Source organism: Vidua chalybeata, chromosome Z (genome assembly GCF_026979565.1).
Source record: "Vidua chalybeata isolate OUT-0048 chromosome Z, bVidCha1 merged haplotype, whole genome shotgun sequence".
In the NCBI taxonomy this organism is placed as follows: domain Eukaryota; kingdom Metazoa; phylum Chordata; class Aves; order Passeriformes; family Viduidae; genus Vidua; species Vidua chalybeata.
In genome coordinates this window covers 24299732-24327019 of record NC_071570.1, presented here as the reverse complement: position 1 = coordinate 24327019, position 27288 = coordinate 24299732, and the positions used below count along the sequence as shown (strand labels likewise).

Here is a 27288-nt window from a genome sequence, read left to right as displayed (position 1 = left end):
TTTCTTGAAATTACAGGATGATTTTCTCGAGGATGCTAACAAAATGACCTGCCATGGAATCTAGTGCAGGAGACATATTTCACACAAACAGGTCATCCCGTACCCTCACCCTTAGAAGAGGGCAGATCAAAAGGGGCACTTGCCCTAACTTAACAGTAGTGAAGATGATGGCTGAAACTCTGTTCCAACTGAAGAAAGGTTTGTGTATTATTCTCCTCAAGCCTGCAAGAAAATAGGTTCTTTAAAGGTAGAAACAAACCTATAAAAACAGGCTATCATCTATCATGGACCTGAACAGGGCTTCCAATGGTCTGTTGCTGGCATGCACTGTTACTGAGAAACATGAAAACAAGCTGAGCTGGGTACACTTCTCCAACACATAAATACTTGAACTGAGGAACTAGCTATTCCAAACAATTAATCCTGAAATATAATACAGACTGCCTGAAAGTACCTGAAGTAAGAAAACTAATGAGTCTCACATAATAATGAGGTTGTGTTTTCTACTACTTCAATAGCATCTAAACAGAACTAAATGTGCAGAAGTCACTCCTTCTGTCCCCCGCTAAGAAAAGGCTTGTATTAACCAGTATTTTAAGGCCACTCCTGAATTTCAGTGTTCCGCTGTTGCCCTTTACCACCATCATTGGTCCACTTCTAAAGTATGATTAACAGTGCAATCTCACATGACTTGGTTTGGGACATCAGTTATTTTGACCATCTTAGGAAGATTATTGGTGCCCCCTAGAAGGTAATATTGATAATAACAATTCTTTTAGGTATCTTTTTGAATAGGAATAAAAGATAAGTACAAGATACTCTTTGTTAATAACATTGCCACCCTTGATAACAGCTCCTACTTTAACAATATCATTATTGTAACCAAGTGAGTATTCTTTAAAAAAAAAAAAAAGAAAAAAAAAAAGAAAAAGTATATGTGTGTCTATACGTGTAATTTTCACTCTATTCATCAAATTTGTTTTGAAAAAAGATAGGAGGCATCTCATTGCAGCAAATAAAAATAAACAGCTACTCAAAATTGGCATGTGTTCTTCACACAGAGGAAAAAAAACATCAGCAAGCTGATGGGCCATAAAGCAAAGTGAGTATCCAGGCAGGTATTTAAGGTATGTATCATTCAGACAGTATAACACAGTGAGTCCTGCAGAGAGGAATTATGGGCTATTATGTTTATAATAAAGACTCAGGCAATCCTAGAGGTGTACCTTACTTACGGTGCTTAATGAACAATATTCTTAGATGTCATTATTGTGAATTCACAGAAACTGCTTCCAGTGAAAAGGCAATCTCCATACCTTGGTTTCTTAAAAACAGACAAGAGAAAATAATGACTTAAACAATCATGCAGAGAAGATACTCTTTGTTCTCAGCTGCATCATGTGCTATCTCTTACAATTTCAAACTCTGAGGATATTTAACAATATTTTACTCAGACAATGTGAATATTTTCATGGACTTGGCTGGATGACTGAGCTGGGCTCATAACACCTTTATTCTGGCATCTTCAAATGGTCCTATTTGCATATGAATGACATAAAATTAAGGTGTCTAATTAGTTTTTATGCAATGTTTCCTTCACCTTTCAAGGTAACTCAGTGTCAAGACAAATTACATTAAAATTAAAATAATAAAATTATTTTGATAATAAAAAATAATTAAAATGAATAGCTTGACAGTTGAAATAATTTGTAACAGTGTGCCATCTTCCTTACTAGCTTCTCATCAATAGTATGAGGAACTCAATTACTCTTAATTACCAAATGTGCATATATGATGTACAGAGATCATCAACCCCGACACTGCTGACCAACATAAGTGATAGAAGAAAACTGTTGCCTAAGGAAGCCAACTAAGTGTTCTGATTATCTGTATCTTGATAGCACTAAGTAAAGCTTTACTTGATAGGCATATGTTTCCTGGAATCCGGATCTCCCAGGTCCTTTCTCTGAACTGGATTTCTAGCACACCCTTGAAGGGGGAAAGACCCAATGCACTGTCTGTAGCATTTGGGGACCACCTCTGAACTGCCCAATTACTGTCGGGGCTCTGGGGCATGGAGACTGGAATGAGAGAGGCTCTAGGGGAAGAGAGGCTGGCTGACAGCAAAGAAGAAAGCCTCTTTCCCATGCTAGGAGACACAAAAGGTCAGCAGCTCACATCAAATCATTTCACAGCATGGATGATTAAGTAACAGTCATTTGACTTTGATTAAAATATTTGGAAGAGCTCAGCTGTTTCTGGAGGCAATTCTGACACTCCTGCTCCACTCTGTAGATCTGAAAGGCTTCCTACAGGAAACAGCAAGAAATGGGGGAAAAGCAGCACAATACTTTGCTCTCAAGCATGTGTGCTACACTCACTGATTTTAATGGGAAGTCTCACAGAATGCTCCTCTAGAGAAGTATATAATGTGAAAAATATATTTATTTAGGCTTAAGGAAAAAGGATGAAAATAAATCAGAAGGAGATATTGTAACAATAACTTTGCTTTTACTGAGCATCAGAATTAGAAGCAACAAATAAAAAAACAGATGGATGGTAAAATGACATAGCAAAACCTACCCCTTCCCTTACCTCAGGTGTAACCAACCTTCAGAATTACAGAGTTTCAATGGTTTTAAGTTTCTGAAGATCAAGAATGCAAAATAATAAAAACTTGGACCATTTAGAGAAGGCATAGATAATAAAGCAAGTGCTTTATAATTTGCAATGATCTATTTCTTCCTTTACATGCTAATTAGTTTGCTCAGTGAAGTGAAAATTTAACTGTATCCATTAAAACATTGAAGACCACAAATTTAAAAATAGCAATTAATTGTGTTGCCTATTTTTAAGATGATGGAGCTTAGTTTTTCATATTCTGGCAGTCTATCAAACTCAGCTCCATTACAGATGTCTTAGACCTGAATTGATGATGATATTCAGAAGTAAGGGCATTCTCTTCAGTAGTGCTACCCTGATGAAGGAGCTCAAATGTATAGATGGCTTATGCGACTCTATAATTCTTACTCTGTGAATTAGGAATGTTAGAAATGTCAGCTTAATGAGTCATGCAACAGTGTTCAATGTTCTAAGTCACTGGGTCCCATTAATTTTCAAGTGTGCCTAAAATGAACAATGAATACTGAGAAGAAGCAGTTCAGTGGTTTTCTCCACACTCACTTTTTAACTTCTATTTTATACATTGCACCTAATAATGCCTTCAAACAGCTATCTAAGTCAATTATTAACAATGATTGAAATTTCAAAGGAGCTGTCAATGTTTTTTTCTTCAGCCTTTACATCTGCAGGTGTTAGTGTAAAAAACAGTAATTTTTTCCCCTTCTTTATGCATATTATTAGTAAAACTAGTCAGAGTGGCAACATGATAAACATATACATTTTTTAAAGATCTCCATTCTATTTGCTTTACTGAACTTGAAAACTGCTTTGGTTTTGTGTTATATTTGGCATAATGTAACAACATGAATTTTGTTTCCAGCGAATCCTATTTTTATTGAGTAGTATGGGCCAATCTCATTGGCTGGGTTCCTAGCCATGAAGGGGAAGAGCCATTTGTTGTAACAGGCAGGGTTTTCTTTATTTTTACTTAAGTAATTTTTACCATAGCCCTAACATTTGGACCATTAAACTCTAGATTCTGATTAGTGTGTACCTTACAAACAAATGTTTCTGCTTAGGCACCCATTGCCAGTGGCTCTTCTCAGTTGTGGCTCATCTGAAGTTATTGATGAGAAAAGGTTCTTTTTCCCTATGCTTATTGGGAGAATACCAATAAGCAGAGTATGAATAAACACACTGCTTCAGAGGCCATTAATGCATGTCAGCTGCTATGGCAGGCCTGTTCTCCACCTAGGGATACACGTGATGCTGTTCCCTGCCCCTTGCCAACATTCCTTCTTGCACTCTTTGTAGAAGGGCCCCCTGACACCTTATCTTCCTAGTGATTATGGATTTTTTCCAAGAGAAATTAATGTGAACTGAGGGTGCTGAAGAGTATACACAATTTGTCCCACCTTGCTAACAACCAGTGGTCTTTCTAAGCAGAGATAGGCACAGCAGCTTTTTCACTGTTGGCAGGCTCTGGACCACCACCCTAAGTACTCTCCTTACTACTGAGGAATGGCAGCAAATAGCCAAATGCCAGCAGCACTATAAATTGCTTTAGTTGTTCACTCAGTGAGAGTGGAGCCCTGGGCACCAGAGGAAAAAAAAAAACAAAATATGGAAAAAAAAAAAAAAAAAACCCAAAAAAAACCACAACAACAACAACAAAAAAAAACCAAACCAAACAAAAAAAAAAAAAAAAAAAACACAACAACAACAAAAACAAAACAAAACAAAAAAAAACAAACAATCAGACAAAAAACAACCCTGAAGGAAAAAGGACTGAAGAAAAGAGAGCAAAGCAGCACACTGAAACTCCAGATCCCTAAATGCCCATGCCAGAGAAATATTTTTGGAGCAAGGAAGACTGAAGTACATAAAATGTTACGTCTGAATGAAAGATTCAGCTTGATTGAAATTACTTTTAGCAAAAGCCATCAGATTTCACTGATCTGGAGTAATGTTCCTGGGGCCAATACTCCATATATCATCAGAGAAGTGTCTGAGAGAGCAGCTGGAAGGCCAACTTTAAAATCTTGTAAATACTGAGCATTTCAAGGCAAGGTTTGTGTTCAGATATATGTTCAATAAGAAAACCTTTCATTTTGTTGTGGCACTGGCAGTTTGAGACCTACAGGTCGCATAACCTGAAAATAGAAACAGTTAGAAACATGAATATAGAATGGGAGGAAAAAACCGATACGCTGCCAAAAAGCATCAAGAAAATCCTCCGCTTCGAATACAAAACTTTGTCTGGGGGATTGTGCTTTAAAAGCCAAGTAACAAAACTTCAGCTTCTCTGTAAGTTAAAGGAGGATTAAAATAAAGAATGAATGAAAGAGAACAGCACACATGTACAAATGAAAGAAAAGAAAAGAAAAAAAAAAGTACGGCTTATTTATGCCACCTACTGGATTTTTCTTGAAGTATCTTTTCAAGTGTTTTAGTTATGATGATGTCCATCACTCCAGCAAATATGCTTGCATGGGAGACTATTCACACAAGTAAATAAGCTGAAATCCACCTGATGACTCCCGCGAGTAAACACATGTGCAGACTGACATAGCTGGACGAGTAGAGAGGAGGGTAGCTCTACACCTGTTTATTCTGCTAAGCTGATGGCTCTAGGGCAGCTCAGACACCCAAAGCTGCAGGGAAGCACTAAACTTGAACACTGAGGAGCTTCCCAGCTCCTATCAGTGCCTCAGGGAATGTGCTGGCATGGTTTCCCTCCTTTGCTTGACTCCCTCTGGCTGTCTTTGATATTTTGTTTAAAATGTCCAGAGTGTGTTTGTGGATATGTCGATGTTTTCAGACAATGCAGACTGGCAGTGTGCATGCTTTATCTTCTATTCCTCAGCACTCCCTGCAGCTGAGGCTCTTTGGAGAATCCACAACCAGCCCTGGGGAATACAGTCTATAAAATGATCTGTCAGAGCCAAAAATAGCTCAAAAACTCTCTGATTTGACCCACTCACAGAAAAAAAAAAACCCAAAAAACAAAAACAAAACAAACAAACAAACAAACAAAAACCAAAACCCACAAAACAAAAATTAAACAGAATCAGGTCTAGCAGATTTCTAAAATTAAATGCACTCAACTCAACTGACTTCTGAGAAACTGAAGGTCTTCATTTTCCAGGCAACAGTGTTAGAATTAAACCCTTTTTAATTTGTCAATTCGCCACTGGCTTGCTGAGTCATACGAAATGTGCTGGTAGGATCAGGTCTTACTCACATCTGTTCCTCAAAATTATAATCTTGCTAGCAAATAAAATATTTTTGCCAGATTCAAGGGATAAGCCAAAGGCATGCAAAGGACGAAACATCATTAACAGATGACATTAGGGACTTTAAAGAAAAAGGTAAAGCTAGAGGACAACTCTCCAATATCTATTAAGACAAAAGAAAAAAAAGAAAAGCAAAAATGCAGGTTCTTGATTCTTACTTTTGTCATCAGAAACATTAATTACAGTTATTTGCAAAGGTGATGGCAAACTGCAGTAATCTTAAGTCACTGACATCATCATGAGACAGACTTGAACTAGAGATGCCCAGACACACATTAAATGAATGACAAAATTTTCTGAAGACTTGCAGTGAGGTTATTGTGATTCATCTTAGGACTAATGGTAGTTTATGACCATCTCCTATTGCTTCATTACTCCACAGATGACAAATCCAGCAGTGTGCTGTCAACTTCACCATACACCCATTAAAAAAAAATTAGAGAAAAACATTGCACTCTAAACCATACTCAAAGTGTGACTTGAGCAAGCAAAACTAAAACAACTAATTTTAAGTGATTGATCATGTACTTATATTCATCAGGCATCTAGGTATTTTGGTGATATTCATCCAGAACACAAAATACCAGATAGGTACTAACAACATTAATATTTTGTTCTGTATGGTAGGTTCTGTATTATGGATAATACAGATCTGTGCAGTTAGCCCAAAAAGCAATAGTAGAAAATACTAATTATGTGAAGGAGTGATGAATGAATGTTCTTCTTGGAACTGTTGCATTTTTCACATCCTGTATTTCATCTCTGACGTTGGCTGTCCCACTTAGTTTCTAGTGAAAAGTCAGGTATATAAGCACCTGGTGATTGCTATTATTTTTCCTTTGTCTGTTTTTGCCTGCTTTATGCACTGTCCTTCTCTTATCTTTTCTGCTTTTCCACCCCTGCTGTCATTTCTGATTTTCTTCTCCTACCTCTGTTGGGTTTTATTTTATTTTGCCTTTCATGGTCTTTTGATTTAGCCTCCTTTCATCTACTTTTTAATCTGCGTTTTCAATTGGCTTAAGATAATTTGTAGGGGAGCACCTGAAAACATTCTTGTGTGTGTGCTCCACCATGCACTGAACTTCACAAACTGGATATTCAAGACTTGCTCCTAGACAAAATTTTGGAAACTGATCAATGCCCATATGATTGAGAAGATCTCAACTGGTTTCATTCAGGGAGGAATTTTATATTTTGATATACAAAGTTAAGTATGCTTACATTGTTCACTTCCTTAAATATTAGTGATATGCAACACTACATGTAAAGGCAAATCCTAATTTTGTTCATCTAAACATCATGTTTATCTTCTCCTGTCTTGTGGGAAAATGTGCAGATACTGACATCAGAAATGTCAATCCCAGAAAAGTGATGCAAGGGAAAAGTTTCAGTTTCTGTGAGCTGAATGACGGTCATACCAAGCCCACACAGCCTGCGTTCAGCCTTCACTTGTGGACTATCTGACTGGTTGCGACTGGGGCTTAATAGGAGTGTTTGAATGAGGTATCTCTCTGGAGGATGAAAAGTGCCATAAATGTCTCCAATGTTGTACCATGAAGGAACAAGTTCTTTAAATTGAATTTATTAAAAGCTAATGCAAAGCATCAAGCAGCAGGGATCTGGGGCTTTCTTCAGGTTGAGATAGGCACTCACTGTTTCCAGCATGGAGGCTCAGTCTGAGCAGAATTAGCTTGGAGTTAGCTGATCACAAAGAGAGAGATGCTTTTCTTGGCTTCTTCTAGCAGAAATAAATTTCTACCTACTGTAACTTACTGCCATCTGATATGCTGAGTCATGAAGCTGGGGTTATAGAAATCTTTATGCAATCTTTATAAATCAGCTTCACATAATCTTAGGTGCTTTCTGCTTCATCTCTGTTGAGTCACTCATTTGACAGTTGTCATTCATCTTAGATTGAGATGCAATTTAATAGTTTCATTTCAGCATGAAGATAGTGTCATTTAAAGTTGAGCCCAGAAAGATTTAAAGGTGTAACAGAGGAAATATTAATACTGTAAATAATATCTGTAGAGCTGCATGCATTTATAAATCACATAGTGCCAAGTTGGAAGGGCAGCCTATGTAAAGAAGAAAAAAGCATCTTTGCTTGTCTTCTCCTGCAGATTTCAGCCACTCTGTCACCCACACAGGCTCCAGAGGTGATGGCTACCGAGTTATCACCATGTTCTCACTCGCCCTTATACCTGCTGGTATCACCTGCCCACACAGATATCGATCAAGGGGTCTTTATGCACACTGCACTATACAAGCCCAAGGTAACGCGTTCAGGGAGTCGCAGTCCAGCAAGACGGCAGCAGCCCAACGACAGAGCAGCTGAGGCGCGGCACTGGGGTGCCTGATTCGGGCGTCACACCTCTCCCTGGGCCAGGCCATGTTGATCGCCTGCCCAAACCTGACCTGCCCAACCCAGAGGACCACTGGGCTTAAACATGGCCTCTCCGGATCGATTCCGCCTTGCTGTCGCAGACCTCGTCCAGCATCACCACCATGGACACGGCCTGCGCTGGCTGCTGCGGGGCACGGAGGGTGGGCAGAGGCCGCAGGACGGCCGCGGAGCAGCCCCCGACCGGGGGCCTGGGTATCCTGTCGTGCGGGACCTGCGGGCAGCGCGACTGAGCCGAGCCCCGCAGTACCTCCGGGCGTCGGCCGCCCCGTCCCCGCACCGTACATCCGACGGGCAGCGGCCTGGACGGGGCCCGCCTTTCCCACCGCAGGCCGGCCTGGTGGGGGAGGAGGAGCGCGAAGGGAAGGGTGGCCGCTCCCTCGGGGTAGCAAGGATTTCGCGGCCACGGACGCCCCGGAGCAGGAGTGGGGGAGGCGCGGCAGGAGGGGCGACGCCCGCCTGCTGCTGCCCGCCAAAACGCGCGGGGTGGCGGGACGGGACGGGGCAGAGGCGCGCAGACTGCTCTCCCAGCTGCCCCCAGCCTGCCGCGATGCCCAGTGACACCCCGGCCTTTAGCAAGCCCCCGGACGTCGCGGGCCCAGGGGACGAGGCGAACAGCTTCGGGAAGGCGGCGGCCCCTATGGCCGCCGCCCCGGCGGACAGGGGCGCCGCTGCAGCGGGGAAGAAGCAGCCGCGACTGCCCAAGTGTGCCCGCTGCCGCAACCACGGCTACTCCTCGCCGCTGAAGGGGCACAAGCGCTTTTGCATGTGGCGGGACTGCCAGTGCAACAAGTGCAGCCTAATCGCCGAGCGGCAGCGCGTCATGGCAGCGCAGGTGAGCTGTGCCGGAGCGGGGTGTTCTCCGCGCCCGCGGGCTCGGGCCCCTCGGGGCCAAGCGGCCGCGCCAAGATGCGGTGCGCTGCGAGACCGCAGCCGCGGGTAGCCTCGCCCCGGACAGGAGCCAGGAGTTACACCGCTGCCTTACTATGTTAGTGAGACTTCTCGCTATATTTCTCGCAAGTTACTTAATTTTTTTTTCCATAAAAAATGGGAGATGCCTCAAAGGCGCGGAGGATTGCTGTCGGGGCGAGCGGCAGCGGTGAGCGGTCAGCTGCACCTGCCGGGCACAGCCGAGAGCCGCTCCCCCGGGCCGGGTACAGCCGGGCCCTGAGGACAGCACCCGAGGGGCTGCAGAACCTGCATGGAGCGACCTGAGCTACCGTCAGTGGCCGTTTTCTTGCTTTTAACAAGAAAATGTATAATCTAGCCAACAAATTACTTATCGAGAATATTTTGTGCTGGTGGTTTCAGACGCGGTGTAAACTGCGTTTCCTTGTGCTGGTGGCTTCAGCTGAGCGCATTTCTAACTTTTTTGGGGGATTTTTTTAACGGCGTTGTTCGAAATTTTGTATGTAGGAGTTCCTCACATAGCTGTGTAGGTGAGTTATCTTAAATTTTAACGAGGGCTCAGTATTCTGAGCACTAAGAAAACAACCTGTGTCCAGTTCAGGGTAGGAATAATGTTTTCGTTGGGTCGTCTCGCTGAAGTCACAATTCTGGCGGTGTAAATATAGGGCTCTGTTAATTACAGGGCTCTGTTGTGATCTTTATCTTGCAAACTTTAATAAAGGGGGTCCTGGGCGTGTATTGAAGAGTCTGCTGGAGTAGTTGAGCTCTGTGAGGGGCATTTTACGCCTTCGTTAGTGCAAATTATCCCCTGCTAGCAAATAATTGAAAAGGCTTTAGAGCTCCTGGAGCGAGTGATGAGTGAAGGTACATCGTGATGATATGAGACGTACCCATCAGTTTGCAATTGTTGTCTGCTCAGAGCTTTGTGGTCCCGGATAAAATGTGTGTCGGGCTGACAGGTTTTAAAAACCTAAGCAGCCCTAGATTAAATCCCTGCTTTTTTTAAAAAAAAATTGTTATTCAGTGCAGGTCCTCAGAACATCCTCAGAACTCAATGGGAGTAAGTTTTCGTTCATTTAAACAATGAACAATTCCTCCTTGTTGGTAGTATGCCAGTACAGAAATTGTTGTTATGCCCAAGTTACATGCACTTTCTCTGCCTGGTGTGAACCTTGGAAAAATAAATGCGAATCACTTCGCTGTCTGCCTCGGGGAAGTGAGTACAAAGTGAAGTGTCCCCATCGGCACGGATTCCTTTGCTGCTGAGCTGCTTCTGTCAGGCAGTGTGTGCCTCCTGCTAGCAGGCTCCGGTGATGGTCCTCCTGGGGGTATTCTCTTCCCTGCCTAGTATTTGAAAGTAGCTTTGAAAGCCTCCCTAGCTAAACCTTATCTGTGTAGGAGTTACGCATTTAAAGTCTGTCTTTCCCCCTTTTGATGTATTTCTGCAGTAAGCCCCTTGATGCTGGTGGAATTTTACAGGTCAAGGTTATTGGCTTGTGAAGTCGAAGTTACAGCAGTGTTTGCAAGTCTGCACCCTCTGTACAGGATGTTTCTTATTGCAAGGGCTAATACTAACTAACAGAATTATAATCTGTATTAGGAAAAAGTGTAGCTGTTGAACATGAAAATATAGGGAAGTCCTGTCCCAGATACCCAGGAGAATTTCCAGCAAGAAACGCCCATGATCCCAGTCTGTAAACTGGAAGAGATTTCCAAGGTTCAAGAAAAGATGCAAATCAGTCACCTCACAAGTAGCAGGGTATATAGCTGCAGAAGTGCCATATATATACTCCCCAGACACAAATGGCATAGGTGGACAGATGTGTTAAATTGATCTCCTAGTTCAAGGAGGCAGTAGGGGCTGTCTGCAAGAAGTGAGTATGGTTTGTTTGCACCCATGTCCAGACTGTGTAGTGCCCATAGGCTTGGCCAGTGGCAGTTAGGCTTTGGAACATTGTCAGTATTGGGAAAGAAACGGGAAGCTCCAGCTTCTCCAGACTTGCCCAGCTCTCTTCAATGTGTGTGATGCTGTCTGAGATGCTTGCAGGTTGGTACCCTACATTTGCCATGCTTCTTCCATAATGGTTCTCTCTGTACAGTGTATTGTATGCTGAAATTTCCTTGAAGGACAACATTTCCAGCAAAGAGCCAGCAGGGAACCTAGCAGGCCTGGATAGAGCAGCAGATCGCAGGTACAAGCCCTCATGAAAAGCTGTTTTATATTGGTAAGAGGCACTGCAGAACCCTGCAAGCAGACTAACCTTAACCCCAGCAGCTGTTGTATAAGCAGAGAGGAGGGTAGTGACTACACTTTCTACAGTGTGCTTGTCCCAAGAGCAGCTGTGCAGGGGGAGTGTAGTCAACTGTAACGTGTGTTCATTGGGCCTCAGTGGAGGAAGATGTGTATGTCACCAGCATTTCATAGGCTTGTTCATATGTGCTTGGACACAAAAAGGGGTTGGTTTTTGCTTTATATACTTCTCTACCCATTGGCTGGATTATGTGAAGGGCCTAGAGAGTAAGCCAGGCCTAGGAGTGGCTGAGAGATTTGGCTTTGTTTAGCCTGGAGAAGAGGGGGCTCAGGAGGGACCTTCTGCAGCTGCCTGAAAGGAGGTTGTGGGTCAACCTCTTCTTCCAGGCAGCCAGTAGTGACAGTATAAGAGGAAATCGGCTTAAGCTGGGACAGGGAATGTTCAGGTTGACATCAGGAAGAGCAGAAAGAATTGTCTGTACTGAAACCAGGAACCATCCCTGGAGGTGTTCAAGAAACAACTGGATCTGACAGTTAGTGTTGTAGTTTAGCTGACATTTAGTGGTGTTTGGTTGAAAACTGGTCTTGGAGGTCTTTTCCAGCCTTAGTGATTCTATGATAAGCATTACTCTCCAGTATGAATAGTGAAAAACCAGCTTTGAATCTGAGTTGTTCATTGCTGCCAGTATAGATTGTGCTCAAAATCACAGAGCATACCTTATGTCTTGTCTTTTGTTCCTAGGTTGCCCTAAGAAGACAGCAAGCTCAGGAAGAGGAACTGGGAATCAGCCACCCAGTGCCCCTACCCAGTGTCCCTGAGATGGTTGTTAAGAAGAACAGTGGTGGCAGCTCTTGCCTCTCACTGGAAAGTAGCAGCCCAATGCACTCGACAAGTACAGCCATGACAGCAGCTAGTACACCACCAGGTAAAGTGATGGGAGAGCAGTGCTCACAGCTGAGGGTGATGGCCAACACTGCTTATGCCTGCTGTTGACACCTGTTCCCCTCTTTGCAGTGACAGGGTTATGGAGAGTCCTCTCCCCAGCAACATTATACTTTTGTACAATGTAAATGTAAAGTTAGTAATTTACATTTTGTAAGTAAAATAAAAGTAAATAAATAAAAGTAAAGTTTTTAATTTAAAGTTTTAAATTATTTTAAAGTAAATAAATAAAGTAGAGTTACATTTTGTACAATGTAATGTAAAGCTAGTGGAAGGGAAGGATCCAGTATCAGTCTTTTTTATTTGATTATTTTTACTTGAAAATCAAAATTTCTTTTACACAGACTTGTGCTGTAATAAAATTCGATAGGGTGTGTGATTGCAAGTAGAGAATTATGGGAAGCTTTTGTCCTTTGTCCCAAAACATGTACTCCTGCTACAGTCGTAGTAAGTGGGTTTTGGCTGCCTTGGTAGCTTCTTCAAAATTCAAGTTTCCAGAACTGTACAGAAGCCAAGTACATAGGTAATGTTATTGACCCCAGCAGCAGAGATCTGCCAGCCTTACAAAACTTGATGTGGTGGCACACTGGTTCTGTGTGGCATGGTGTGATGAACTATGAAAGAGTGATATAGTCCTCTTTTACTACAATTACTGTATTGCATTTAACACTTGTAAAACAAAATCCAAAAAAAACCAACAACAAGAAACACTATTTGTCTGTTTATTCAGTGAAAGCATGGCTAAGCAAAGATGGGATTTGAATATGCTAGGCAAGTGAAGACTCGAGGCAAAATGTTTTTTCCTATGCAAATTGCTTTTTCCCTTTTCTAACTATGCCTGACAGATACAGTGATTGAACATATAGAAGAAAGGAGCTGGTGTAATTGATTTCTTCTGTATAGACAGAAAAAAGCAAACAAATACAGGTGAAAAGGAAGTTTCATTCATTTTTAATAATTTATGCACATGCCAGTAATACAGGTGAATATATTTGCCAGATAGAAAGGTGATTCTAAAATGGGCAATGCTTTGCATTAATTAATAAAAGGACAATGCATGTGTGTGTCTGTCAAGTGATGCTACTCTGTTTTGCAGGCCATTAAAAGTATGTCAGATGGATTTGTTGGGTCTAGTGCAGACAGGCATTTTCAGACAATTGTAGAGGAATTTTGTTGGGAAGCTTTTAAAAGAACTGCTTAATAAAGCAATAAATAGCTTTTTATTGGCTTTTTTTGTTTTCATTATGTTAGTGTCACCTTTGAATTGATGCAGTTACTCCTTTCATATTTGCATTACTGCATGCTTTGTCTATAGACATGGAAAAAGCTGGGTAAAGATTAAAGTAGTATATTCAGTAATATATAGAGATTGTGTACATCTGAGGAGAACAAGAAGATCCTTGCTTGTACAGAAAGGCCAAAGAATGAAAGAATTTTACTGTTGACAAACCTGGCATAAGCTTTGATCTTAATGTTTTTGAAATGACAGTATTTACCCATTTTAATAATTACTAGTTAATTTAATTAAATTATGGTCTTTTAATGAAAAGCATTGACCAAACAGGCTCAAGGCAATTCACATGCTTGAAAAAGTACTTCAAAACATAAAAATGCCTAATTTTAAAGGATTTTGAACTGTTCAATTATTTTCAGTCAGAGCAGTCATCTTTCTTACAATGGAATTTGAGCAATTTAAATACATTGTTTCTCAAGCATTTTACTAAATAACTAACTGTTATTATTTGTGTCCAAATAAATAACTGTTTGTGAGTGATAACATTTGAAATACACAGCTTCATCTCCAGAAAGAAGATGTGATTCAAGTCAAGAATCAAGACAGAATCAACCTTGTTCACCAGAAATGGAAGCATCTCCGAATGAATAGGAAATCAGATTCATAGTTTTGCTTTTGGGCACCAGACAAGTAGCAACAGACATTGTACTTAGCTCAGAGGTGACTACACTGTATAAATAAAGTTATGTCCCTAATAGTTTTGGTAGGTTCAGTTGCTGAAAACAGTGTTAAATCCCATACTCATGAGATTTAACCTTATACCAGTGACTGTCTGCTGGCTCTGAAGCTGGAGAAGGTGCTGTGCATTTCTTCAGGTCTGTAGGGTAGCTTTGTCAAGTGTCTGAGTGCAGGATTTGGTGAGGAATATAGCCAAAATATCCCCATGCTTTTCTTTTTAGCGTATAACGATCTTTTTTTTCAGATGAAAGTTGCCATGTGGCATAAGTTTTGGCTTTAGATGGTGGGTTTTTCAGGACCAGGTACTTGATGGATTATTGTATTGTTGTTTTATGATTTTATTGCTACCCTAAAATGCAAGCAAAATGAGAGACCCCATCAGAGCAAGTGTCATTGTCTCAGGTTAGTAGGCTGAGGTGCTGATTCTTTTTTTTTTTTTTTTTTTTTACAGTAATTATTAAAGGAAGCAGGGAAAAGTGAAACCCTTCATGGCAAGGGGAATCAACAGTTCCCTGCAAGCCCCAGGTTAAGCAGTGGCTTCTGGGAGTACAGTGTGTCCCGTATGATTCACATTAGATTGAGCAAGAGGTGATTTTCACAGCGGTAATTCTATTCCTCCTCTCAGGTTTTTGGCTTATGAGGGCAGTTCTTCTTTCGGACTCCCATCACGTGGAGCATTGTTTTCTAGCAGAGGAGTGATGTGTGAAGGAGTCACACAAATCAGACATAGTGCAAGAGAGAGTGTCATTGCTTGCTGTATCCATTTTATTAGCAGATAAGAAATAGTATGACACCTGGATACCAGAGGCAGTTTTTCAGATCCCATTGTGACACGCTGTTTTTGAAAAGGGAAAAAATGAATTATCATGGTCATAGCATAGGTGTTTGAACATGAACCATGTCAAGCACGTTTACTTTGGATGGAGTGTATGTTCCCACTCAAAAGCAAGATGGGAATTTGCAGGGTAGTTGGAAGGGAACAGACCATGGTCTCAGGACATAAGTAGAGTGTCTTATAGACTGAATTTGTTGTTCTTGTGCAGTTCCCCTTAAGAAGTTGTAGATTGCTGAAAGAAAAGGCCATTTTTGCACTTTTGCACTTTTGCCACAGAGCAGCAAAAGTCATTATCCCAGGGCATTTGACATAATTGTCCTCCCTTCTGTAGGATAGGTATATCTTGTTAGGTTAACAGATATGCAAAATATAGGAAAGATTATGGTGAAGTATGTAGAATGTGCTTCTCAGACATTCTCATTTTATAACATCTGTGTTCTTCACTGGTTTTTGTCAATTTAGAGCCTCTGCTGTTTTGATATTTAGCAGTCATGGGGATCAGAGAGGGGAGGCAGATGAGGTCACTAAACACCTTAGCGTTTACTGAAAAAAAGAAAGCTGCTCATACTGAATGAAGGAGAATGCATTTCACTTTTGCTTCATTATATTTAATCCTTGTCACAGACTAAGGGTCATGTTTGGCATTTGGCCAGTGGAGTGGCTGCAAGATACATCACCAGATGACTGGAAGGTGCTAGATAGCACCCCTTCTTTCTGCTGTTTTGCACTCTTGTTGGCCCAGTTTAGAAGTGTCCAGTATAGATGGGACTATTGTGTGATGTAAATGCCAGCTTCTGGTCCTGTGCTCTGTTGAGGTTGTTTCCCTGTTGTATGTGCAATGACAGCAGTGTTGAGGTGCCTTCCTAGTATGAGCGGTTGACAAACATCATTTTCAAGAATTGTGACTAGTAAGCTTGTATTTGTTATTTCCCTTTGTTACATTTATTATGTTTGACAGAAACAAAATAGTATTCTTTTTTTCTCTAAGTAGCTGCTGTCTTCACTCTGAAACTCTTTGATGAATAGAAAGGGGTTTATCTACTCATAAATACAAACCGTAGTGGGGTCAGCAGTAATAGAATGCCTAATGTATGATGGTACTGAGATCCCTTTGAACTTGCAGTGCCCTAGCCGTCTGCAAAAACCCTACCATGCCTTCTTTACTCTTCCTTTACTTTCTTGATCACTGTTGTGATTTCAAAAATTGATGCCAGATCTTGCAGCTGATGAGTTTTAAGAAAACTAGTTGTTATAATGGAAAAATATAGTAGCCTGGTTTTAAAAAGTGAGAAACTTTCTCTTTGAAATAAAGCTCTTAAACAGTATTTATAGTATAGTGTCATGTGCTGTCAAAATTCCAGTTTCATCAAAGAAGCCTCATTTTAGTCAACTGATCATGTGGAAGCTGCTGTGGCCATTTCACTGTGAGAGTGCTTGGGGGTTGAAACAAGTTAGCCAGAGAGGTTCTGGAGTCTCCATGTTTGGGGAGGCTCAGAACTTGGCTGGATGGTGTATAAGCAGCATGATCCAGCTAGGAAGCTGGCTCTGGTGAGTAAAGTTTGAGCCAGATGGTGTCCAAAGATCCTTTCCAAACTAGACTGTTCTGTGAATCTCTGAAATTCCTACTTGCTTGCATTGACATTAAGTCAACATACTTAAATTTGAAGTTCAGTCAGCCTCAATACTGATAAGCATTTGCAAGCCTGTGAAAGAAATCTTAACTCTTTTGACCTAGTAATACTCTATGGTAGATTTTTTTTTTTTTTAAACAAAGAATTAGCATTGTGGGGACTGACAGGTGGTGGAGGGGATTGATATTTCAGGTGGCATCAGCTTCAGCAAGGCTGGCAGTAAGAAGGCAGCATTATCTGCTTTGTCTGCCTGTACCAGGACTAACATAATGGCTGCATGCCCTCAGAGAGCTTGGTGGTCTGCAGTGGTTATTGGTCCATTCTCCTTCTCTTTGCTTTTCTCTTGGTCTCCTCACTATTTTCCAAGGATGATTTTCTCCTGCATGGCTGCTTCCTAACCAGTTTTCGTTGCTGGCTGCCTCCTGGTCCTGCCAACCTCCTTCCATTGCTTCCTGGTGCTTTCCCCTGGCTTTTCCCAGAGTCAACAAATCTCTCTTAAAAAATAAGGAGTACAATTAAACATGACCTGCCTTTGACCTGGATTGTAACAGCAAGCAAAGAGAGAAGTTTTGTGTCCTTCCCCAGTGAATAACTAATCCATCACGATGATGATGAATCATCTGGTTTTCTCCAGTTCATTGCAGTTAAGATGAGAGAAAAAGAATCACATATGCATGTGTCTCTTGTAAGAGTTTGTGGATTTCTTACCCCTCTTGGATTGACATGATTTCCACAGCACAAGTTTGACATTGTCTTGGGAAGTAGTTGTTGGAAGTGGTCTTCTGCCTGTATAGTAGTTTTCTTAGTTACTAAATCTCTTTCAAGCTGGACTAAGTAAATATTACAGGAGCTTTGAACAATCTTCCCTTGATTTAGGATAATATTTATCCTGAATAGGCTTTTTTAATCCTGGACTGATAAAAGTATGCAATGAACAAAGCACTTCATAGTGTAGTGGCCATGGTTTTGTAATTTTCAATTCCTATCAAAATAATGTGTTTCACTCAGAGTTAAGTAAGAAGGATTTGGTTGTGAAGTAAAAAAGGGTGGACATTTCAGCTTCTTTCTGCTGCTTTGGATTCACTGTACTTCAGAAAATGGTAGAGGAGTTCTGAGCATCTCATTATAAAAGGACATAGATAAATCTGAAAGGATAGAGGGAAGGCTGACAAAAATGATGTATTGCTTGTAGAAAAGGAGACTAAGGGTGGATATAAACAGTCTATAAATATTTGAGAGGTAATAATATGGAGGAGGAGGAGGGATTATTTACAGTGCTTGAGACAGCATAACAAGGAGCAACGGCTTGAAACTAAAAAAGGCAAAATTAAATTGGACACTAGACACTTTTTTCCTAACGAGTACTGCAATTAGCAACGGAGTGACCTGCATAAGGACAAGAGGGTAAGTGAAGCGTAATCAGGAGAGGTGTTTAAGAGTGTGTTAGATTATGATCTTAAGTGATTAATATGGGGATAAACTCTGATCAGTGTTCAGGTTAAAGCAGATGACGGAAATCTCCTACAGCTTTGTCATCTTTTATATGATTCATTTCCTCTAGCCATTGTTTGACTCTTTTAAATAAATCATAATGTTACAGGGTTCTGCATCCCTGATTAGATGTTTCCAGTCAATTCTCCAGTTCTCTTGCAAAGCTTGCAGTTTTCCTACTCCTCTTTTCCAGCAATATTCATCACTGCAGCTTTGCATGCATGCATGTGTGTGTAGGTGCCTGTGTTTCAACTGAGCTAATGTTTGAGGTGCTGTACATAGCCATTCACTGGCAGTGACTCTTGTCAAAAGACTGGTATTTCTGTTGTATTGGTGAAACCAAGGTAGAACTAACAGCAGTTCTTAAGGTGTCTGAATTAGGAAGTTTTTATTTTTCCTGTCAGACTTTCAGTCCTGTGTGATGCTTCACTGGAAGTGTAAAAACAAATAGAATTATAAACAGATTTGGAAAATCTTCAGAGAAGATTGCTTTTCTTTTTCTGTGCAAGCGGTATTCCGAACATTGTCTAGGGCTGTCTTCAGCAGAGGCAGGGGCTGGGGAGAGGTTTCTGCAGCACGCCAAGGAAGCAAGGGTGCCAGAGACCAGTCATGACCTACCCCGACTCCCTTACTTTGAGAGAGAAAGGCTGCTCAACCCTGAGATGGAGATAAAGCACAGGAAGCTCAGCAGTTACTTCTATCCTTCTTTCACATTTTGGAAGAGTTTTTTTTCTTCCAAAAGGATTTGGAGATTTAGAATTTTTTGGGGCTTTGTTTTTTTGGTTTTTTTTCATTTTCAAAAATACTTCAGCATAGGGCTTTTTGTGTTTTCAGCATCTTGCTGTCCAAGTTTTTTCACAACATACCACATGAGGTGTCCAGACATAGATGTATGGTTAGAGCAGGATAGCTGCTGAGTGGAGTTTTCTATGTGTTGGACAGACTTTGCTGTGTACACTGTCCCAGCGCCAGATTTTCTTCCCACCTAAGGTAGCAGGGCTGGTCAGCATATCTGATTGTTCTTTTTGCCTTGGAAGCTCTTCCTCTGTAACACTGACATTTGCATATGTGCATTCAGATTTAGAGAGTTATCTGTGCAAGATTGTGCTTTCCATTTGTTACTATGAACACTGAGATAAGGAATGGAGCAGAAGCAGAAAATGTACTAGGAATTTCTAAGAATTTACTATCCGTGGGCACATTATTCACTATCTGCAGCTAACCTCTTGTTCCTTTCTGTGTCCTTGAAACAGTTATTATAACTTCTCTGAATGTGTGGGGCTCTTTGTTTTAAAGAAAAGATATAAGTGAGGAGTGAAGGAGTACTGCACGCTTCCCTAACTGAGCACTGATTTGATTTCTTGCTTCTCCTTTTGTTCCACATGCTTTATTATACCTTGAAGACTGCTTTCATTTGCTTAATTTATCAAATAACTTCCTATTTCAGCCTGTTCCACTATTTTCCATTTACAGTAGATTTGTCACTAAATAACATGAGAATTAAAATGCAGTTTTGAAGGTTTCTTTTGTAGGGATGCTTTTTCATATGCTTCTTCTCATTCTTCTGTTTTACTGAACTTCACTAAACTTTCTTCTGAGGTTGAGTACCTACTAGTCTTAATCAGGGTTGTGAACAGCTCCTTTACTTAAATAACAAATACTGTTCATGCACATGTCTTGGTGTTTTCCTGAAGAGTTTGCAGAGAGTTAGTTAAATACTGACTGTTAGTTAAATACTTACTTTCTTTGCAGTAAGATTGGATGTCTGATTTTTTGTTTTTTAATTTCTGTCTCCAGTCTTTATTTGTACTATTTTATTGCTTAGAGGATAAGCCACTGTTTGGTCATTTGGATGTCGATAGTAATGGACACAACTGAACTTCAGCAGATGCTAAGCCTCTGTAGTTCCAATCACTCTGCATTTGTCAGTTATGCATGAACACCATTCATTTAGCGATCAATTTATATTTGCATTGTAGCCAGTTTTGTTGAGTGCAAATGTTGTTGCACCCATGCAACACTGGCAATCATGCACAGAAATTACGCATGTCTGTGTGATTCTTGTTCTCTCACTCAGGTCTGCTGGATGTCTGCAGTGTTTTTTCACTACTCCTGCTTTTAGTTTTTGTGTCACATATTGGGTAGAGTTAAAAAGCCCTCCTGTTATTTCCAGTTGGTCTGTTGTAGAAACTTTTGGGTTTCTGTCATGATAATAGCTTATAACCAAACATGGGCTCCAGCTAATTCCAACCATCGTCCTACTCCCTTTATTATTTTTAGTGTGAGTCATAGTGATTTTAACGTAGTCATATTTCCTCCGAAGTCTCTTATCTCAGACACTTGTGAAGCTTTCCCTCCCTTCTAATGTTTTCTTTGATCTCTCATTAATGACTTAAATCCCTTTAGATTTTATCCACATGGAGTTTCTTTCTCCTCCTCTGAATTTGCTTCTTTGCCCCTGCAGGTGTCTGGGCTGTTTTCCATTGTTCAGAAATGTGTTTTTCTTTCCTCATTTCCTATAATTTTTTATTTCTTCCTCTGTTTTTTAAAAATTGTGGTTTTACTTTTGTCTCCATTACTCACTTTAGTAGCATGTTGGATTTGGTAGCATGAACACAAAGAGTTAACTATTTGTAAATTTCCTTCTCAAATTGGATATCTCAAGATATCTCTGAATAATAACATGCATACATAGATATGCACACACAGTAGTCATATTCCCAGCTTTTATACTGAGGTTGAAAATGCTCCTTGTTTCTCATGCCCTTAATTTTCTGAAGCACCAATTTTATTGGTCCTGATCCCGTTAGTTGTCACACATACTGATTACTTCAGATACATAAATAATCCTGTTGTTCCAGTTTAGTGTGGACAAACATATGCTGGAGCATTAAAATAGTGCCTACCACCTTCACAGAGCCAAAGCCATATTCAAACATTTTGAATGTATTTTCTTTACCAAAGCCATTCATATTTTTATCCACTTAAGATTTGAATATGATCACTATAGTTGTGTTATAAGGACCAAAAATGCAAGAGAAGAAAGAACAAGCATTACCCATCAGCTCCCAAAAAAGATCGACTACTCTGCTATAGTCAATGACAGAGACATTGAAAGTTGAATTTGCTGCCATAGATATCTTATTGAAGGCCTGGAACTTAAATTAATTGTGGAAATAAAATATTATTTTCTGTAGTTTTTATTTCTACTGCTGTATTAGGAGGATTGTTAAGTGGCATGCTAAATGTTTGCAGCAGATCATTTTTATTAAGTGTACACTAAATGTGAACAAAATGGTCCTTCTCTAGTTCTACTGAAATCAGGCATATTTCAGCTTCTGTTAGCTGGATCTGGACTGGGGCTCTGTGTGGGACTAGAGAAACTTACTTTGCCGGGCTGCAGTCTTCTGGATGAAATTGCTCTCTTCTTGTTTTTTGGTTTTTTTTTTTTTTTGGTTTTTTTTTTTTTTTTTTTTTTTTTAATTTACATAAATCACATTTTCTTTAAAAAATATAGGTTTGTGTGAAGATTAAAATTAAAAAACCTTGAAATTGAAAGGGATTTTGAATTGTATTCGAAACACACATACAGAGTTAGCAAAAACTTCACCCATTATGGAATAATGACTCTACATATGGAAGATGGGAAGAAATGCTCAGTAATTTTTTTCTGGTCCTTGCTTTGCAAAAAGACTTGTAGTATTATAGCTGCATATGGAGATGGTGACATTCCAGTTCCAACATGAACTGAAATCAGCAGGACTGACAACTCATATGCAATATTAGGAAGAAAAAAGAAAAAAACCAACAACTTGGCTGAGGATATGGGAAGTCTGCCTTACTGGAGGTACTTCAGAACTGTCTGGACAGAGTCCTGTACAATGTCTTGTAAGATGACCCTGCTTGAGCAGGGTGGGTGGTCCAGATGACTCCCTGCCATCCCTTCCAACCTGACCCACTCTGTGATTTCCAGTAAATCTTTTAAGACTGAGGAAGTTCCTAAATCTTGAAAGAAAGATGATGTCATGCCAGTGTTTCAAGAAAAGCAAGTGTGGTAGGATACATGGCTGCAAATCTATCAGCTCGACATCACTTTTTTGAAAATAGTGGAACAATCCACAGCAAAATGAAATATGCAAGAAGGGGAGAAATGCAGCTGTTACATGATGTTCACACAACATGAATTAACAGAAGTTTATGGGTAAAAATTCTGTCAAGTTGGTAATCTTATATCATTACAAAATTGTTTGGTGAAGTGACATATTGATTCAACCACAAATCCTGCAAGGCATTTGATTTTTGTATCCCCTAGCATCTTGATTAGAAACCTGAACAGACAGAAAATCAGTATTGTTTGTGTTACTTGGTTTTAAGGAAAATGATCCTATTTGTTTGTAGGTCTGAGTGGGGAATTTTAACACAATAGTGTTTCTGGAGGCATCTCACAGGGACATGCTCTTCGCTGTAATCATCCCACTGGTATCTTGGAAGGAAATCTGGCATCATCACAGGTTGTGCTGGTATGTGATGGAAAGATACATGTACTGGCAAGCACTGCAGAAGACAAAAGTGCACTGCAGGGAGGCTTGGTTAGATGATGGTCACATGCAAGCAAAAGCCGTTTTAACCCATACTGGAAGTGATAAATTAAGAAGTCCATCCCAAAGAAAAACTGTTGCTGCACAGCTGGTGATCCTGGGGGATACTGTGCTGAATGTTAGTGGTTCCTGGAAAGAGGATGAACTGGCACAGTCCTTCTAGGCAAGTATATGGTTGGGGAAGCTGGTGAGATGGCCATGGAACTAGTGCTAGTGTGACTCCTGCCCTGGGAGCATGGTACATACCAGAAAGTGGGCTCAAAATGAATATGGGAAGGGAGGGCATCACTGAACCAAAACCAATGGAAGGTTAGGAGAGGGGACAAGGTAAGTAGATCTGTTTCCTGTTCATACTGTTCCCTAGGTTTCTCTTTGTAGCTAGTGGTGGGGATTTAGCAATTGTCTGGCCCCACACACCTGGACTTTAACTTGGAAGAGCTCAGGCAAGAGACAAAGGAATGATTAAAAGATCAGAGAACATGTACTGGAGCGAAAGTCAGCAGTTTATTTTATATTTTAGTGATCTCCCTAGATAACCTTTATTTCATCTCCAGTATGATTGTTCTGATTGCTTATGTCTTTGCCAGACTATGCCAGCTCCAGTTAAAGTTTGGTGTTGTGAACAGCAGCAGCATTGGGGATACAAAATCCTGTGAATTCACCATAAGGCTCAAGAAGGCTTATAGAAAATAACCTTAGTTCTGAGGTCTCCCAACTTTCCCTGAAATGTGTTGTTTCCTTTGCCTAATGTTTATCCTAGAGTGCTTTTTCTGGCAAATTTTGTTCTTGTTAAAATCTGTGTCCCACTTAGAGCTGGTTTAGCCCTTCAGAAGTAGAACTAGGTAAATGCCATTTTGCTCAAAGACCACTCTGGAGTTATTCCTGAAGGGGAGAAAAAAAATAATACTGATTCCTTCCAGGTGAAATGGAGTCCTTGCAGTCAAGTAGCCCTTAAGAAGCATGCCCTGTACCCATACACATTGCTGCCATTATGCCAGATTCTCACTAATAATGCCAGCTGAACTCAACAGTCCAGCAGCTGCACCTAGCGAGGAATTTTTCATGACACCCATAGTTTTCAGACCCACTGCAGGAAAGCTGCAATGACTGGTTGTTTTGTCTTGCTGTGGTGGGAGGAGGTGAAAAGCAAATGGTAGGAGTTGGCAGGTGATAAGGCATAGTTGTGATAAAGAGGTGGAATAGATTGGTCCTTGTGCACTTCAGTTCAGGGAAGAGGCCAGAGACCTACAAGAGGCTCAGAATTGGTACACCACACACTTTGGGGTTTATTTGTTTGTTTGTTTGTTTTAAATGTGTATTCCTGCTTTGAGGAGAATTATGTATATTTCTGGTTAGAGTTGGAGAGGTACTGTGGTGTCAGTAAGATGTTCTGGCTATGCTATATATTCCTAACCTGGAGACACAACTGCTTTTAGCCCTCATGTCTGATATGGCTGGTACTTGATATTTTTCTGTCTCTAACAGGTATTAGAGCACAGCTCCATACCTAGGGCAGTCTGGGAAGATAATCTGAACAAAAAGGAAAAAGAACCACCAGATTTCATTTTTGAGCTCAACATAGGGCCATAACATTGCAATTGATGGAGGGAGGAAGAGGCAGAGTTTTCTGAAAAGCTTTCCGGTCAAAATAATTGTGAGTGCTACAGATACAGCTTTCAATAGGAGAATGAGAGTAAAAGAGCCTGTACATCTCAGAAATCAGGTTCCAGGACAGGAGTACAAGCACAATCTCCCCTCCTGCTTTGCCAACCCTGCTTGTTGCCTGTGTTTGCTGGCTCACCTTGGTTGCAGAATGGTCTCCACTTCCCCACTGCCTGAGACGCAGCACAGAGTGAAGGCCCAGAGATCTGTAAACTGTGGAGAAACACAGAGAAGGGTTTTATCTTCACAGCAGTGGCTTGAGTAGGTACCTCTTAGCATTTGAATTCAGGGATACTTTTACCTCTTTTACTCCAGGAGTCCAGGGTCTCCTGGTTCAGTCTTCTTTCTTTTAAAGGGAGAAGGCTTTCACTGACAGATTTGAAAGGCATGGTTCTGCGTACCTTGTGCTTCAGCAATTCATACTGTTCACTTTTAGTCCAAAGTAATTACCTGATCCTTAATGTTTCCTTCTATTTGTCATGATGTTAGAAAGGTGTCTCAGATTTTCTGATTCCTGGGAATTTTGTTTATTTAACTACACAGTTCAAAAGCACCAAAACCTCTTTTTTTGTACTACAATTTCCTAAGTCATAATTTCATCAATATGTCTTTGCAGATAGGGATATGAGTTGAGAGTTTTGTACATACAAGAACCTAAAAGAGAGGTTTTAAGATAAAGCACTCTCTGGAGTATATTGATAAACGGGAACTAAGGCAAAGACAAAAGTCAGGATAACAGTTTTCTCCTGTTTTCTTGAGTGCCCTGCTTCTCTGTCACCTCCAGTTCTAGTGCCCTTAGGAAGAAGAGGGATGTGGTACGTGGACTTGTAGCACAGTGAAGTTCACAGTGAAGCAGGTAGTGCTAGGATGCTGATCACTGCCTGGTCCTTTTCTGGGAGCTTTGAGAGTAATGAAGACAAAATCTTGGTTCTTTGCACCTTCACATTAGTATCCATAAAGGACAATCCCTGTGAATGTCATACTAGACCAAATTTGTCTGTCAAGAACCTGTACTGCATTAACCAAAGCTGTGAATGGGGGGGTGAGGTGGTTTGTATTCTGCATAGTGAAGGAACAGTAAATGGATTTCGTGTGAAAGAGCAGGGATCAGCAGGTTACAAAGCTGTGAAAAGAAGATTAAATAGACTCTGGTAAGAAAGAGGAGAAAGAGAAAAGGTGGCACTGTATGGTATCACTATTCAAGGTACAAATAATAAATCAACGGTACATGCTTAGACAGTTTACTGCCGGCTTTTGTATATGCTGTCACAAGTGCTCAAAAGGTCAAAAAAGCTTCCTTAACAAATTTGATAAGATAATGCAGTGAGCTGTAACATCATGAAGTCCTGGGGGCCATAGACCAGAATAGAAGAAATAATTATGCATGGTAATGGGTAATTACAGATAATGGCCTTTTTTGGGGGTGGCAGAAAATTACACAGCCCCACAGCCTTGCCTGAAATGAACATTGTCTAGCACATTAACTTTATATCAAGCTAAAAGTTCAATGCTGGAACCAAAGATAATCCACAACTTCTAATGGGAAGAGGACAGAAATGCTCCTATCAAAGACAGAACACGCATGTGGGTTTTGTTCCTTGGGAGGCAGCGTTTCTCAGCAGAAAGTAATAGTACTAGCTTTCTTTGACATCTGAAATAGCTCTGTCATGATTGTCTGGTGGGAGAAACACATTGTACCAGAGTTTCTGATTATGATGTTAGGGAGTGATTTCACACTGGCCTTGTTCAAGGCTACTGTCCAGCCTCAAGATACGAATTGAACTAAACTAATGCATTGCAAGACTTAATATTGCTAAACCAGCTAATAGGAGCGTGTCAATGCTTTATGTACTGAGCAAGGAGAAATTAGCAGATAAAAGATCCTTTTGAGGTATGAAGGCAGGTGTTTCCTGACTGAATAATTTTTTGTGTGTGTTCTAATGGTGTAGCTGTCCCTGCTATGGAGGCTGGGTTGCAGGAAGAATTAAAACTGATGAAAACAGTCACTTTAAGTTGAAAACTGCAGGAAATGTAAACTTACCAGTAGTTGAGCTTGCTTACTGGGCAGTGCTTACCTGCTTGTTGAGCCACTGAGTTACTTGAGTAATCACAGTTCTGTATTTTCAACAGCAGAGCTATGTATGTGCAGAGTCTCTGTAGGCATAGCAAAAATAAAAACCATGAACTATTGGTTTATATAAGAACACATGCCAGTAAATGGGGGCAGTGAAAATGTCATAATTGCCACAATGCATGTACAAATCCCTTTTCTGAAATGCCCAATCAGATGGAGACTAATCCACTCTAACACAACGTGACTAAATCAAGCCGTACTATGGCATACTCCCAGACATGGAAATGTGGCTCTGCTATCCTGATTTGTAAAACAGTTACTGGTGTGCATCTGTTACAAATAAGATGACTAATACCCAGATTTCTGTGTGGTCCAGTAACCATTCCCAGTAGGCACTTTGGTGCTACCACCCTGGTTTACATGCTAAGAAAGTCTAATAGCATGGACTCCATGTCATTTGACCTCATATCAAAGGCTTACCCACACACACTTAAATTACCATTGCCAGCACATAAGAAGATAAAAAACTGGCCCTTAACAGTACCAGTTGGAATAGAAAATACTCCATGTTTTTATGCAGCCTTCAAATTTCATGAATTT

At 40.6% G+C, this 27288-nt stretch overlaps 1 protein-coding gene across 1 annotated transcript in view; it reads left to right on the top strand.

Annotated features, from left to right (window-relative positions):
* The first annotated feature begins 8293 nt into the window (after positions 1–8293).
* Positions 8294–27288, top strand: part of DMRT1 (doublesex and mab-3 related transcription factor 1) — a 58308-nt gene continuing 39313 nt past the window's right edge. Inside the window, exons 1-2 of the mRNA XM_053932804.1 lie at positions 8294–9157; positions 12225–12408. Of these exons, the coding sequence (XP_053788779.1) occupies positions 8369–9157; positions 12225–12408 (973 nt within the window). The 5' untranslated portion in view covers positions 8294–8368. The remainder of the gene's footprint in view (positions 9158–12224; positions 12409–27288) is intronic.